Genomic DNA, 16,361 nt, shown 5'->3' with positions numbered 1-16,361 from the left:
AGCTAGGAAATGCCACGGAGAGGAAAGAATGATACTGGAAGGTGTTTCTGCAGGGGTGGGGATTTCTTCTCTTTCTTTGAAAAAACACAGTTGGTGCCTTGAATACTGATTCAAATAGATCAGGAAATTCTACAAAGTTACTTTAATAGTCTGCAATACATTTTTAGTTTTGTGCTTTATCTTTCGGTCACAAAGCCATGCAAACTTAAAAACTAATTACTCAATACTAGAGGTCTGTGAGTTGCCCAGATGGTTACCTGCCAACCCAGAATTTTTTGCAACATTTCCAAACTCCACAAGGTCTCCTCTAAATAGAAACTGTTAATTTTATCTAAAAGATACTTTTTCTAGAGGAGTAATTTGTCAATTCTATGTAAATTTGAAATGGAGAATATATGTAACAATTGTTTTGGCTTGAAGTGATGTTGGCAGTCCCTACTGCTATATTTAAATGGACCTGTGTCATTTAAATATAATACTAATATAATATAATATTAAATATTGTCTTGAGTACAGTGAAATTAGTGGCAGGATGACCTGCCTGCAGCTAGTTGGCAGAAGGGAAAGAACGCTTGGAAAACTGACTGTATGGTGTCTTCTCTTCTAGGACTTTGTGTTTTATGCCCCTCGTCTGAGAATTAACAAGAGGATCCTGCAGCTCTGCATGGGCAACCACGAGCTCTACATGAGGCGCAGGAAGCCCGACACCATTGAGGTGCAGCAGATGAAAGCCCAGGCCCGGGAGGAGAAGCACCAGAAACAACTGGAAAGGTGAGCGTGACTATAGAGAGCAGGGACAGGGTGGCAAAGAGAAATGACGCTGAACTCCCGGGGTTCAGCAGGCAGCTGTACCGGCAGGGCAGCGGCTGGTAACGTGGGTTTCGCTTAGGCAAGGCCGTGAGCCACCCCGTGTGGCTCTAGAGCTCTGGCTTACGGGGTGGGCTCGGGATGCCCTGCGGCGGGACTATAAGCATTGCTCTGCTGGCTTGGACCTGTGGCCGTGTAGTCTGCTGTCCTGTTTGCGGTCTTGAGAGTTGCAGGGAGATGTGCAAGTAAAGGTGGCGTGGGCTCTTGCGTGGTGGCACACACCTAGAGAGGGCTTCTCCCAGCTCTTGAGTGTTAGGTCCCAATTTCTGTGTTGGGCCATGGGATGGTTGGGAGTAAGGGAGAAACCTTCCCAGGGAGGATGTGTGTACACGGTGAAGAGAGGAGAGGGGACTGGGAGACCTCTTACAGGCATGGAAAAAGGATTAGCAATTCCATTGGACTTCTGCTGCTGGCTGCACGTTGCTTATGATTCAAGAAATCGTGTCGCTTTTCTCCTGTCTTTGTGGCTTGTTTGTCTTCCTTCCCTCAGTGCTTGTGTTTGATGCCTCCTTGACTTTCCTTATGACAGAAGTAACAAAGTTAAATCTCCTCTGCTGTGCAGAGCAGAGTCCTGGTTTTCTCTCTCTGCTTCCAGTAGCTATTTGGTGTGCTAAATTTCTGGGGTGGGCAACAAAAATACAAATATTTTTTATGAAATGAGATATCCAAAACTGAGTAAAAATTCCGAAGCAATGAAGGAACAGGCTATATGTATTTCTGTCTTCTGGCTCTTGTTTTGTGGCAGTCACATGGTCATTTCTCATGGAGCTGCCTGGAGAAATGCCCAGCCAACTCTCTTGCCTGGCTGTAGCTTAGGTCTGAAAGCGAGCTTCAAGCATGAAATCTGTTTCTAACAGGCAACAACTAGAAAATGAAAAGAAGAAGAGGGAGATAATTGAGAGAGAGAAAGAGCAAATGTTGAGGGAGAAGGAGGAGCTGCTGGTGAGGCTACAAGAGTATGAGGTGAAGACTCAGAAAGCAGAGAAAGGTAAAGTACTTGTATGGGCTGACCAGACCTCGTGTATTGTGCTCCACAGAAGGGTTATATGGGCCGCTGCCCACACCTAGCCTAAATCTGACGACACTGCGATCTCTTGTCAAGGTTTACTAATATCTGCCCGTACAAACAAATACACACATGTGCGCGCGCTGCTGAGATCATCCACAGCGTGAAAGCAGCATAAAATCTGCTGATTGGGAACTGAAGGTCACACGAACTCTTGTTTTCCCCCGTTGCCAAGAGAGTTTGGGTAGTGTGGCCTCTTCCAGCAGTGAGTAACAGAGCTCAGCTCTCAAGGACTCTTCACCTAACTCCTAACAGAAAAAGTACTTTGGGAACGAGCCTTTCCAGGGAAAGGGAAGCTCCTGTTTCAATGTACCCATGAGCAGACTGGAGACAGCAACATCTGATCCTTGCAGTAAACTGTCAATTAAGGGCAGCAGAATCATGTCGGTGTTACAGACTGCAAATATCTTGCAGAAGATTTAATTCTAATGTGTGGCTGACTGCTTCTGAATTCAGTTGCTTGATGTATTATGCAAATAACTACTTTGAGGTGCGCAGTGAAGGGATGTTGCAGGCAGGACTCAAGTGCTTGTCATGACTTCTGCAGTCACCCAAGAGACTGCCAGTAGTCCCTTCGCTTTGACCGGGCTTGTGGACTAACTGCATTGAGCCCTCTTTTTCCAGAGCTCTCAGATCAGATCCAAAGAGCCATTCAGCTGGAGGAGGAAAGGAGACGAGCCCAGGAGGAAGCAGAACGCTTGGAAGCGGATCGTTTGGCTGCTCTGCAGGCCAAGGAAGAGCTGGAGAGACAAACTATGGACCAGATAAAGAGCCAGGAACAGCTGGTAAGACCCGGTCATGTTGAGGATAAGATACGTGGGCATGTTACTGTGCCCTTTGAGTAAGGCAAAGCCTTGTTCTCCAGGGAAAAACGTAGTGCAGTGAAGTACTAGGCCATGTGATAGTATCATTATGGCACTGGCTTCTATCACAAGCAATCTACTTTTTTGCTCTTAATTTCCTATTCAGTTTTTATTACAGTGGAGTGTAAAACTTGGGTCTTTTCTCAGTCAACAATGTTTCGGTTTTCTGTTTGTTTTTTTGTTTGCTTTAGTTTATTTTTTTAAGAGTCCTTATAACTCCAGTTTTATTATTCAACAGGCTACAGAGCTTGCAGAATATACAGCCAAGATTGCACTTCTGGAAGAGGCACGGAGGCGTAAAGAGAGTGAGGTTGAAGAGTGGCAAATCAGAGTGAGTATCTCTGTTTTACAAAGATGCTCTGAAGTTGTAGGCTTGAGCAGAGCGTACCGCAGTGCCCAGCCTGGTGTGACTTCTCTAAACATGCAGAGACAAACATCTCATAGACGAGCAGAGAAGGGCAGACTTGTGATGAATGTGCAACATGCCTGCAAAACACCTTTCTTCCAACAAGCCTTCAGTCAAAATTCAAAGTGGAAGCCTGTATAAAACCTAAAGGCGCGCTGATTGTCTTGGAGCCATGGAGGGGAAGGGGCACATGTATAAATGCTGCATTTATTCCATGATGTAATGTCTGAAAACATTATATCAGTCAAGAGAAGACGCTGCAAATGCAGCCACACTGCAGGTACCAGGAGTCTGTGCTGTTGTCCATGGCTTCCTGGCCAGTCTCTTGCTGGTTAGGAGAGTTGAAAAATTTGATGCAGTAAATAAATCAAAAACCAAAAATAAACCACGCAAGGCTCAGTGTGCCCAGTGCCCTGTAACTAGTGCTGCAGGCTAGTTACAGGGAGGGCACAACCACTAAAGTAGCGAGGAAGCTGACTGTCTAGTGCATAATTGCATTAAAAATGCCAAATCAGGAATCTGAGTTCTTGCTCTGTGGAAGCCATGTTTATAGCTGTGGTGGTTTGGGCCGGACTGAGGCGAATGACAGAGGCTCTCCCCCACCCCTCTCTCCGAGCTCTTCAAACGGAGGACAGGATGAACGTAACTAGCTTCCCACAGAACCGTTTTTCCTAGACTATGTTTTATTGGAAGAAGATTCTTTGTTTCGATCCCCTGCACATTACACAGTGGATGACGATAGCATCACTAGCAAAATAAAAAAAAAAAAAAGATGTTCTGCAAAAGACTGTAACAGAGCACTGTCAGCTGCAGAGATTTAACTCTTCCTTTCTTGCTTTTCATAGTAGATTGACAAAACTTGGGGAGATAAGCATTGAAGCATTCATTAAGCTGGTGTAAAGAAATGCATGAAAATATTTTTCACTCTTTTTCCAAAGGCCAAGGAAGCCCAGGAGGATCTGGTAAAGACAAAGGAGGAGCTACACCTGGTAATGACTGCTCCGCCTCCACCCCCACCGCCCGTCTACGAGCCAGTCAGCTACCATGTCCAGGATAACTTGCAAGATGAAGGATCCGAGTACTCTGCCTACAGCGCAGAGTTCTCCAGCGAGGGGATCAGGAATGACCGCAATGAGGAGAAACGCATTACTGAAGCAGAGAAGAATGAACGTGTACAGAGGCAACTGAGGGTAAGAAAAAGTTTCCAGGAGGGGGAGTAACGGAAACAATCAGTTCCTGGAAAATAGATCATTTAACCACTTGGTTAAGCACATAAACGTGATAGTCTCTGTTTACAGTTCCTGTAAGGAATTTGTATTAAAGACAAGGTATACAAAGATCATTCTCATTGCTCAGGCTTTGAGATTACTTACATGATCCATAGTGTTTATGGAAAGCATAAGTTGTAGCCGTATCACTGATCTGTCCAGTCATCTAACAACTGTCAGTTCTCACCAAAGAACACTACTGGCATGAGCTGAAACCTTCTCGTGTATAATCTGTATTTAATGTTCTTTATATTGCAGGCGCTGACAGATGAGCTGGCCCAGGCTAGAGATGAAAATAAGAGGACCCACAATGATATTATCCACTCAGAGAACATGCGACAGGGACGTGACAAGTACAAGACGCTGCGGCAGATCCGGCAAGGCAACACCAAGCAGAGAATTGATGAGTTTGAGGCGATGTAATAACGCTTATAACAAGAAGGCAGGACTGTGGGAAAGGCAGATCTTGATGCTGTGTTCTTGTTTTGGGGTTTTTTTTGTTGTGTGTTTGTGGTTTTTTTTCCCTGAGGAGGGAGTCACTGTATGACATTTAACAAATGTTCTCTAAACCCAGAGGTGTTTGAATCTCCCTTTTATTCCACACCTTCTATTAAATTTGGTATAGTTAAAAACTCATTGTACTGCTGATCCTGGTAACTTGCTCATGCCTTTGCTTAGTGCCAAAAGGCCTTATGTCACAGCTCTCTTGAAGCAAGAAAAATTTTAATAGGCCGTGCTTCTAGTTGAAGATACGTGTCCTGTGCAGGTGCTGGATTCAGCTTGGTCTAAAAATAAGCAACTGTGGGTGAATTTTGTGCCATACGTCTTTGTATTATTAGTTACAAGTCCAACAGTGGAAAAGACAGGTTGTAGAACTCGAGATCTGCAAGTACCTGTATGTATGTGTGTCCATGTGGTTTTACACCCTGTGTTTTGTCTTGATGACCACCACCACCCTGCTCCCAAAAGAACTGACGACACCTCAGAACTACTTTGTGTAGAAATTAGGCTTTTTCTGGTTGCTGTTCTCAAGTGGAGAAATTCTGCGGTGATGGCTCCGAAGTGTGGTATAGGGACCCTGATACCCTCCTCGCGTAACAGCTAGGCAAATACTCTGTTGGAATCTAATACACTACTGTGTTTGCATTCCAGCTTCATTCCTGATCAGTTATAGTGTAGTATTTATATATATATATATATATTTATATATATATATAAATATAAAACATGCAATACGTGGATTGCAATACTAGTTTAAAAGAAAATAGTTTTGCTCTGTATATTTTGTTACTTTTCAGATTTAATAAGACTTGCATCTGTAAAAATGCCTGAACAACACTGTAGTCTGATACAGTGCAGCTGATTATTTGCTATAAAGCATTATTTGTAAAGATCATTTTTTTTACTTAATGAAAATTGTTATATGTACACATGATCCAATATATACAATTTTACTGCACCTATTTTTCTAACAAATTTTCTAATTTTTTTAAATGTTTGATTTAAAGTTTCAGACTCCAAAGATGAAGGGACTGCTTGTTTATATCACAGTTGTATTCTCTCTAGTAGAGAGCATTTCTGTGACCATTCCTTCCCCACTAATCTCCCCCTTTCCTTGAAAATCTGTTAGAAAGTGAGATACAGTATGTTGTCAGCTCTTCTCTTCCATTTACAACATCTATGCTGCTTTATACTTGAGTTGAATCCTGTGTGTGGTTTTTTGTTGTTTTTTTTTTTTTTATTTGCAGCAGCAAACACCTAAATAAAAGATCTGCAAAGTAACAAAGGACTTGGTGTCAAGTGTTTCTTGTGTGGGGTGTATTTCGTGTAAGGTGTGCTACTGCTCTTTTAGTTCCTGAGCTTAGCCTATGAATCCCTGTGTCTTTAACTCTAAAGTCCTTAAAGGCCGTGTTGACCTGGAAAGGAAGAAAGGAGAATGCGTGCTGTAATGACTAGTGTGACCATCTTCACCCAAGTCCCAGGGAAGAGGTACATAGCAGCAGCACTAGGTACAGTGTGTATGTGGAGTTCCTGCTGACTGTAACACTACAGCTGAGGCACAATGAACCGACACAGTAGTTGGGCCTTAAGCTTGCATTTCCACCAGTTCACATGAATAAATGATAACCTTAGCTAAACTCTTGTCCTATGCTGTACGCCATACAGGTCAGACTTGTTAATACTGTCTTGCATCAGCAGCTGATAAGAACAAGGAACTTCCTACAACCACACTTACTCTATTAGCTGTTGTGCCACACTCCTACTGAGGGAGAATTTATACATTTACCTGGTTTTAAGCTCCATGATAGAGCACGCATTTGGAAGGCATGTGGCCACAGGCCAGAGCTTTTTAGGATCATGTGAAATAATACTGCTACTGTACGTAAGTCTGAAGCATGGAGGTGTCAACATCACCCATCTGCAGCAAGTAAAGATAAGCTAGTTTTCAATTCTCTCTGAACATGTATAAAATATCAAGATCAGAGTGAAAGCATATACCCTCCTTACTTCTTAGAGAGAAAGCTTATCTATGATTAAATTTAATAATTACAGTTGGGCTGTGCCCAGAAATGGAAACCTGCATATTATCTGGCTACTGTTGCCTTGTCAGCATACTGCATTTGTTGCTCCTGAAGAAACAATACTAACCTTAAACTGCAGCTACAGACACAGATAACAAAGCCTTAACTCTTGGAGAAATAAAACCTTCAGAACATCACATACTTTCAAATGCATAACTCTATTCCCCAAAAGATGGAGTAGGTACTGTTGCAGTGCACCTTTGCCCAGAGCTGAAAGGCATGTGCCGCTTGAATTTAAAACATCAGACATGGGGAAGGAAAAGTTGTTGTGTGGTAATCTCTCATGATTTAAAGTTTTCCTTATTTGAATGCAGTACAAGTGTGAAGTCCATCCACGTGTTTGGGTTGCGGAGCACTTCCTGCCATTGCCGCACTGATGGAGAAGCAAGGTCTGTGCAGCCAAACGATTCCTCTGCAAGAAAGCAAAAGGAAAGGTCACAGGGTTACTTTTCGCTTCCCTGACTTCTGGCCCAATTGACTACGTAACAAACAACCTGCTTCTCCCACTTCTACAGTGATTTCAGCTGTTCTGTACCTCCAAAGGCATTAATTGCAATAAACTGTAGTTATATTTTTGAAGCATTATTTACATCCTGTTAAAGTAGGATCATGCTCAGCCTGCAGCAAAGAACAATTTTTTGGTTGTATGACTTAAAAGCAGAGCAGCAGGTGTGCACACTACAAATAGCAGAATGGCACAAAGCCTCCTGCTTCAGTTCATCTCCAGTGACTTTAACACATTGCTAGGCTTAGGGCTTGGATAGTCTCCGTCACTTGGCATCAGGTATTCCCTGCTCTAGCAGAAAGGAAAATGCTGGGTAGGACAATCAAAAGAAGCTCAGGAGGAAGCCTGCACAGCACTGACTTGTTACTAGTGATAATATGCCTCTGAAGTGCATGTGACACCATGACAGCGCCTCAATCTCTTTGAGCCTTTCATCTCAAATACTGAAACCAAAGCACTTATTCTCTGGGAAGACAGGGGTGAGAGACTCCAGTCTCTCTGGGCAGTCTTCAAGTGACAATGCTTCCTTGCTCAACTACCAGTTAAATAGCGCCTATTCAGTGAGCAGACGGTTTCTCAGACTTGAGAAAGAGGGCTCTTTGCTATGGTAGAACAGAGCCCAAAACTCAGACACGCGCAAGTTTCGCTTTCTGTATCTCCCATTAATTGGCTTGATTTGTGCGTGTCAAATTATAAGCACAAATATACGGAAGGTTGGAGTCTACTAGATCATTAGTTCTTGTGCTTCCTTTTGATGAGATAGTAGTTCAGAGTAGCCAATTCTTAGAAAGACAGCTCAAGGAACAAGTCTTAAAAAAAAAAAAAAAAAAAAAAAAAAAAAAAGATCTCTAGCTGAGTAGCCTCCACCCAGCTTTTCTGTGCCTGTCTTACCATGGCCAGGCTCTGGCCCTAAAAGTTGCCACATGGCTTTCCTGAAAATTCCCCCTAACACCCTTGAGCTTCTGCACAGATCTGAACTAAAACACATGCATCAGTTCTCGCAGGATCAAAGCCCAAGATTGCAAGTTGCTTTGGACAGGGCCTGCGGCTATATGTGCAGGCACATGACAGCAGGTAATAAATAGTACAGTGTAAATATTATTATTTAGAATGTAAACTAAATGAACTCTTTCCCAAATTACCTTCAATTTTTAGTGATAAAGAACTTACCTGCACCAAGCTTGGCGCCTCCAAGGAACTGATCACTTGAGCTGAAAGCTGACTGCTCCCAGACAGTCAAGTGTAGGCACGATTGCTGTAGCTGAACTGGGGTAACACCATCAAAGGCAAACAAGTGTTTCCACTGAGGACAGGCTTCTTTCTTCAGGACAGGAGTCTTTCGCTTCACCTCTGCTTGGCCTGGAAGGATAAGACAACTTCCCAAAAACAATGAGAGTTCAGCAAGGTTAGTGATTGCTCAACCAGAAAATGGAACATTTGCAATAATCAACTATGACTCTTTGGTTTGCCTTAAATAGCAAAAAAGTTCAGCTTAAGTGCAAGGCAGAACATGGTGCCCAGTGTGTTTATTTTGGGACTTGCTCCTTTTCCTGTCTGCCTTCAGTGTGTGCGCGGTGCAAGTAGGCTCTTCTGATCTGCTTTTGTTTTGCTTTCACTGACTGCTGAGGGAGTCTTTACTCACCATTCTGTTACCCAACACTGCCCGAAACCTGCCTTTCAGTAGATAAAATGCTCACCCATTTCACTGAGGATAGGTGCCACAGCAGCTGAAATGGCTTTAAGAGATGTTTTAAGTGTACCCCAGTATCACAGTTCCAATGGCATCAGATGCCTGACAGTAAGAAAGTAAAGTGAGCCCACATACAAGCTACTCAGTGCACTGAAGAAAAACTCAGTCCCTTCTCTTTTTAAAATGTCTACAATGAAGAGGATAAAAGTTTCCTTTTCAATATATGCAAAGCTGTTTTTCATTCTGCAAAGGCACAGCTGAAAATAGAAATGAAAATACCTTCATGATTTGCACTTTTTTCTCCTCTCCTAATAGCTACAAGCAGATTTTTAAACTAGTGAACTCTAAATTTTAATGACATCAGTAAATTCTGGAGTTCATTCAGGACCCAAACAGCCCATTCAGGTGGGACCCGTCACTGCCCTGCTGAGTGCTGCTGTTGGGCAGACACCCAAATGTCACCATTACAAGGAAGTCTGACTGAGAGTGTGGACAATGCCACTTCCACATGCCAGTCTCCTGATGAGAATACATTAATACTTACCTTTGCACAGACCGTGTGCTATTTGAAGTGTTAGGGCTCATACGTACCCTTTAACGAACGAGTTGGGCACTCCAGCAGATCTCAGCAAAGGCAAGTTCTTGGCCCCAGATATCATAACCTGAAGCTGGCAGTTAGGAACTCCTTCATCTTTTTTTCCTGAAACAGGAGAACTCATCACATTAAATAACCAGTTATCTCAGCTGCTAGCCTGAGATGCTGCTATAACTAAGTAGGAAAATGACTAAGCAGTACTACTGCGATAAGGACTCCTAGCGCTATATTAGGATCGTTTGACAGATTTCAACCTGCTTGTACAGTGTATGATTCACACACAAAAAAAGCAAGCAATAAGGAGCAGGTCGCTTTGTGATGCCTGTTCCAAACACAGAGCTTTCTGTTGTATTTGTGAAAAGTAAACACAGGGCAGTACCACAGGAGTGTTTTTCTGAAACAAAGCCAGAAGCAGGAGAAACAGCCAAACCCACAGTGTGATACCGCTCCACTATTAAAGCTCTAGTTACAGAGCAGAGACGCAGTACACGGGCTTGCACAGGGAGGAAAAATGGAAGAAAGCAAGCTGGTAACTTTGGGGTCATCTGGAAAAGAAAAGGGCACAAAATTAATGTAACAGCTAATTAGATCTTTCTATTGGTCTCTACTTGTTGCTGTGATCCTGAACACAGACGCCACTAGAGCTCTGAACGTTTGCATGCGTCACTATGATCCAGGGAAGTAAGGAAAGTGAGGTTGTCCTATCCCTGCCCTCCCCAAGTGTTTATTTTACTCCACCAGCAGGTGCTTGCTCAGACACTACAGCAATACTTAATGTACCTCACAAGTCTTTCATTACCAAAAACTGGATCCTGACTGTACATTTTGAACCTAACATCTTCCAAGTGAAACAACCTCTCTAAAATGAGACCACTGGAGGAAGCCAAGGGTGCCGGTCTGGTACCCTTGCAGCCATTTCCCTTCTCCCTTTTTCCTAAATTGGCAGTCTCCGCCTTGGGCAGTAAAACTGCTGCATCTCCTCCAGAATAAGGTCTACTGGCAACACCACGACAGGCACAAGCTGTCCAGCCAAGCAGCTGGATGCATCATACTGCTGTCATTATAATGTGCAGCTTTCATTGGCATTAAAAAGAACAAAAAGATGAAGTTGGCAAATGTCTGTATTTCAATTAATTTAAAATATAGCACACCACAAACCACTATTTGCAGTAGCTGTTTATCAATGCCATACAGGAATATTATATGAACATATTGTCAGTCCTTCATTGATCTCAATTATTTTCTAGCCAAAGGATTCATGTATACTGAAACGATTTATACCTTCGAACTGGAAATTTTTATACTGGGCTGGTACTGACAGTCTTGCAGACACGAGGAGTTCGCCGCTGTACTGGACAAGATCGTCTTCAGGCTTTTCAAGCTGAAGAAAGGGACATACAGAAATCTGCTTTACTGTAATCATTCTATTCCACGTTGCTCTCACAGATTGTTTACGTCTGCAACACATCTTCCTAATGGACTGGATTGACAGCATTTTTCCTTCAATGACCTCAGAACGGAGATCTTTTCTTAGCTTTTACTACATCCTGCTCTTGAGATACAAGCACAAAAACTAAGAATCACCTTGGGTTTGAGCTGGTACCAGTTGAACAACTGCATCGAGTTATCTTCAAAATTCCATGCTGCCAGTGGAATCACCACTTCCCCCAAAAACACCCTGTATTTGAGTGCTCCTGCATGCCACACAGATATCTGAAGCTGCCGACTTCCCAGCTGTGAGTATTCAATCTTGTACTAGAAAGATAAACAACATTTACACAGCAATACACAGGATGAACACAGGCCTATGCTCACAACCTGCTCAAAGGAAGCCCAGCCACATGGCTGACGGCATCTGGATGCAGACAGAACCATGCTGTCTGAATGTGCTTTGTAATTTGCATATTACCCCACTACTTAAATGCTAAATAATGCTCACCCAAATATGAAAACACATTCCAGGAATACCTTGGCCTGCCTTGTTAAAGATGTTGATTGTTGATTCGGCATTTTAAATCCTTGACCATTTTTTTCTGTTTTTTTTTTTTTTATATTTGCGTTTCACAGTCCCAGCAGAATTTGGCTGCTCTGGAGGTCAGTTCAAGATTAGGACACTTAGCGAAGATGCTAAAATTTCCATTCTCGTAAGTGGACATCTACCCAATGCAGTCACTAGGGGCAAGGAAGTAATTCAGCTGACCACTAATTAGAGCCCTGATCCACTCCTGAAACATAGTAAGAAACCTTTGAGACATTGTTGGGTATCTAATACACCTACATGAGACTGGTAAATGTGATATCCAGCCTGCAAGTGACCTGCACCCACATAGACTGAAAAATGGAGGTGAAGGCATGGACGAGGGCATCGCTACCCACATTTAAGCTGCTGAATCACAAGCTGGGTGTAGGCTTTAGGGCAAATCACGCCCAGTGATTCTCAAGAGCACTTACATACATACAGCCACCTAAATGCAGGTGCCTTAATTTGCAGATGAATCCCACTGAGCAGGATCTCAGTGTCATGATACAGTTGACCTGCACTAGCACTGTGGTGGTCTTTTGACCATTTCTGCTACTCTGAACGAACTAATAATTAAACTAATTTAAAAGATTTCTAACTAAACTACCTTTAGTGTTCATGCAGCCAATTCAGGCATGGCCCTCCCTCTCCCTTTATCAGTTCTGCATGGCTCTGGCATTGAAAAGGGACTATAAAATTAGGATCAGTTATTCCAACTCCAGGCTCTTTTTTCTCCCAACTTAAACCCTACATACATACTTTGGGATACATGGCCATCACATACATTTTATACAAATTTTTTGTTGTTGTTATCAAATTTTAACAATGGTCTTTTCAAACATTTTGCCTGTTTCACTTGCTACAAATTCTTGATGTTCGTACACACCAAGAGATGGGGGTAACAAACTCTTCTGTAGTTCAAGGAGCAACAACACAAGCTTGTCCTTCCACTAACCTTGTTTTATATCTTTTCCAAGACAATACATTACTGAAGAGGTCATCATCTTATGTGCTGCTGCAGCTTGCTGATGCACACAAAAAGACGGGTTCGTAGTGATCCGAGTACAAAACTGGAGCTGGGAACAACCAAACTAATCCAGCCCCTCCCAGCTGACAGTACTCAGCTTCAGCGTCACATTTCATTAAGTGTCTATGAACTGCGAATAACAGCTCCTGTTTTCTACACAAAGTTCTTACAGGGATGCAAGAAGTAATATTGCAAGGCATTAAGGAATTAAAATCATAACTACTGTTCTCTGGTGGGTTTATTAATGTTTGAAATCAGACACTACAGATTGCCTGACATCAGTTGCACGGGGAAAAGGAAGCAGACAACGTTTTAGAGGTGGTGAAATTCAGTTAGTGTTCAGCTAACTATAGAGAGACACTCCCAGGTGGCACCGACAAAAGGGATATTAGTTGAAAGGGAAACTTGTCTAAAACACTAACTGCTCTGCAATACACCCAGTTCCTGAATGCACAAAGTGTCTATGGAAGACACTTTGCTTTTGCCACATGGTAACTCGGAACACTGGAATTCATTAAAAGTGTTTTCATGGACAAAGGCAGACTCTTCTGACGGTTCGCAATTTACTATTTGTACCTCCAAAAGCATTTTCTCTTATTTGGACTGAAAAACATTATTTTTTTAATTATTGTTGTCAATGACTCCTAGATTTGCCCCCACCAGGACAATTCTGAGCTTGCAGGATTTTACATTGCAGAAGGAGGCATTACCATGGAAAAGTACACTTAGTGATACAAAATCTAAACCAGTACCTTCAAAGATTCATCGAATTCTGGATCCACTGTGCTCTTTTTGACAGCTGTCTTCCGCTTACTCCGAGGAGATTTATCAGGAAGTAAATAAACCTTAACATACCTTGTAGATAGAGAGAAGGATATATGGAAAGTGACGGGGAGAAGGGGAGGAGAACCAAACTAAGAAGAAAAATTAATTAGATGAGAGGAGTTTTTTCTTAATTCTTAAACAATTTTACTGACTCAATAAAAGCAGACAGACTATAATGATCCCTGTATATCATTCGGCTAATGTGTTTCAATTCTATTCTAACTGGGAAAGGAAAAGAATAGGAATCGTTTTTTTTCATACTCTTGGCATCTGATAAAATAGCCACCAAGCCACAACCTTGTCAGTTGTACTAACAGTTTTATGATGAAAACAAACAGCATATTATGTGCTCAAAGACCAAAAAAAAAATCGACTCAATCAACTTTAGGATCATTGCTGCTTCATTTCATGAAGAAAATACCTCATCTTTACAACACAAAGTACCATGTAGCAAAAAAAGGTCTAATCATATAAATAATACATAATAACTCACAACTCACAAATTCTAATTTGTAGCCACTAGAGTGAAAATGGGAGAGTGTCTAAAGTGCTCAAAATTTCCCTAACATTGATTGAAAGAAAATCACCAAAAAAAAATTCTAGAAGCCAAGTTGGACCAATATCAAGCACCAATGACTCCTACCCACAGTTTCTCATGTGTAGATCACATGAACAATAATATTTAAATATTCCCCTTAATATGAATTCAGTGGGCTGTATTTGTGTTATGGCTTCAGAACTAAAGAGTATTAGCAATAAAGACTGCTGGCTCACAGGTTGGCAGGGAAAGGAGTGATTGTTAACATAATACTAAATATTTTTAAATGGTATTTGTTGTATTTATCTCAGGTATTATGTTTTAAACCAATTTTAAAACAGACTCTTGATTAACTTACTGGGTAAATAAAATCAGCTGTAGCTGATATCATCAGTGCAGAATTTAAACGTAGAATCATAGAATCGCCTAGGTTGGAAGGGACCTTTCAGATCACCTAGTCCAACATCTTCCCTATTCATTCCAAACTCATCCATACATAAAACTACCTTTTTAAAATATTCGCGTAGTAGGAGTTTTAGTTTCTTACTCCATCACCCCAGATCAATTTAATTAAAAACCAGACAGTCAGACCTCAAACCAGTCAACAAGCTAAATAATTCAACAGGTTTTAAAAAGCAGTTAAAAGTCTGCTTTTCAGCAAGTGCGTTAAGTGAGTACACTGACTGTACTTCTTCTGTTGGCCTGGAAACCAACAGAAATATATAAATATATACCAATAGAGACATAATATTCTCTATACAGCACTTCCCACATTGCCTTTCAGGCTTCCTGGACCTGTTTGCCTGGCTTAATTACTGAGACTTAAAGAACCTTGACCCACTTCTGAAGTGCTCTCAAACTGCCCTGCTTCACGAGCTGCTGTTCCAGCAAGGCTCCTTCTGTCACCAAGCTCGTCTTTACGCACAACCTTTGCAAGACGCGCAAAAGCCATATTCCTTCTGGGTGATGGTGACTGCACCTCCACAATTCCAATGTGGTCACTCCAGTGCTCAAACATGGCATGACAGCAGGGGCCAGAACAGGTAGGTAGTTATTCTACCTGGTGATTTTCTATGAATGGTTGCTGCATGGTCAGAGAGGATCGTTTAGTAATAAACAGACAAACCACCAAGGCTTAACTATCCAACCAAACATTTCTATGGCATATTTTATCCACAGAAGTAGGTATTTCTTCCTCTTACAATAATACATAGTTATTAAACAGCTTTAGATTTTAAAACATATTGCAGTATCTGAAATGTCTATTCTTATTACAGAAGATGGAAGCACAGAAGTTGTGTAACAATCACCCAGTGACCCACAGTGACTCAGCAGATGAATTAGGAACATGACATCTCACGTTTTAGCCACATATATATTAATTTTGCAGACACAACTTGAGAGCTAAAATCTGAACAGCTATTCTTGAGATCCAGAGGTGCTCATCAGCAACATAGATACCCATCTCCCTGGTCACAGGCAAGGAAAGAGACAGTTACTAGCAGAAAATGGTTAGAACGGAATAAGCACTGGTATGAAACCTATTTGTCTTGCAGTGTGTATATGTAAGAAGGGCTGGTATAAATTTTGGATGTTCTGAAGGTGCTAACATGGCATACCATCATATATCAATCAATTTCAATCACAACATACACAAGTATCTTAAAAACAGAATATTTTCCTTATTTATTTCTCCTTCTCTACTTACGGGTTACACTTTTTCTTCTTCTCTTCTCCATAAGCCAGGTTCTTGCATCCCTTGATGCAAATTTCTAAGATGCAAGCTTTGAAGATGTATCTTATGGCAAACTCTATTTCTCCCGTGATGTTAGCCTTGCCAAAATTGCCAGACTCAGTGCAAGTGCTGTTAAGACTATACAAACTCCCCTAAGAAAAGACAAATTTTGGGAAAAGTACCTTCAGGTCAAACAGGATAAAACATTTATTTCCCTCAAAGGTGAGTATCTTTACAGACATGACTATAGAGCTCCTGCAAATCACAAAGATTTAAGGTAACCTATATAAAACATTCTGTTGCTTCCATAACAGCCTTGAAAAATTATGACTGTAATTGCAGTTCTACTGCATTGCCTTTTTCTCTTTAGTAAG

At 41.7% G+C, this 16,361-nt stretch overlaps 2 protein-coding genes across 2 annotated transcripts in view; one reads left to right on the top strand and one right to left on the bottom strand.

Annotated features, from left to right (window-relative positions):
* EZR (ezrin) overlaps positions 1-5,102 on the top strand; it is a 36,788-nt gene extending 31,686 nt beyond the window's left edge. Inside the window, exons 8-13 of the mRNA XM_074580523.1 lie at positions 608-771; positions 1,725-1,855; positions 2,558-2,718; positions 3,035-3,127; positions 4,141-4,392; positions 4,729-5,102. Of these exons, the coding sequence (XP_074436624.1) occupies positions 608-771; positions 1,725-1,855; positions 2,558-2,718; positions 3,035-3,127; positions 4,141-4,392; positions 4,729-4,893 (966 nt within the window). The 3' untranslated portion in view covers positions 4,894-5,102. The remainder of the gene's footprint in view (positions 1-607; positions 772-1,724; positions 1,856-2,557; positions 2,719-3,034; positions 3,128-4,140; positions 4,393-4,728) is intronic.
* Positions 5,103-6,214: 1,112 nt separating this feature from the next.
* Positions 6,215-16,361, bottom strand: part of SYTL3 (synaptotagmin like 3) — a 30,519-nt gene continuing 20,372 nt past the window's right edge. Inside the window, exons 9-15 of the mRNA XM_074580522.1 lie at positions 15,961-16,139; positions 13,642-13,744; positions 11,427-11,597; positions 11,124-11,223; positions 9,839-9,947; positions 8,728-8,933; positions 6,215-7,464 (exon numbers count right to left, since the gene is read on the bottom strand). Coding sequence (XP_074436623.1) covers positions 7,334-7,464; positions 8,728-8,933; positions 9,839-9,947; positions 11,124-11,223; positions 11,427-11,597; positions 13,642-13,744; positions 15,961-16,139 — 999 coding nt within the window. The 3' untranslated portion in view covers positions 6,215-7,333. The remainder of the gene's footprint in view (positions 7,465-8,727; positions 8,934-9,838; positions 9,948-11,123; positions 11,224-11,426; positions 11,598-13,641; positions 13,745-15,960; positions 16,140-16,361) is intronic.

This window comes from Larus michahellis, chromosome 3, assembly GCF_964199755.1.
Source record: "Larus michahellis chromosome 3, bLarMic1.1, whole genome shotgun sequence".
In the NCBI taxonomy this organism is placed as follows: Eukaryota; Metazoa; Chordata; class Aves; order Charadriiformes; family Laridae; genus Larus; species Larus michahellis.
Note: the sequence above shows the minus strand (reverse complement) of the source record. Positions and strands in the feature narration are given on the sequence as shown.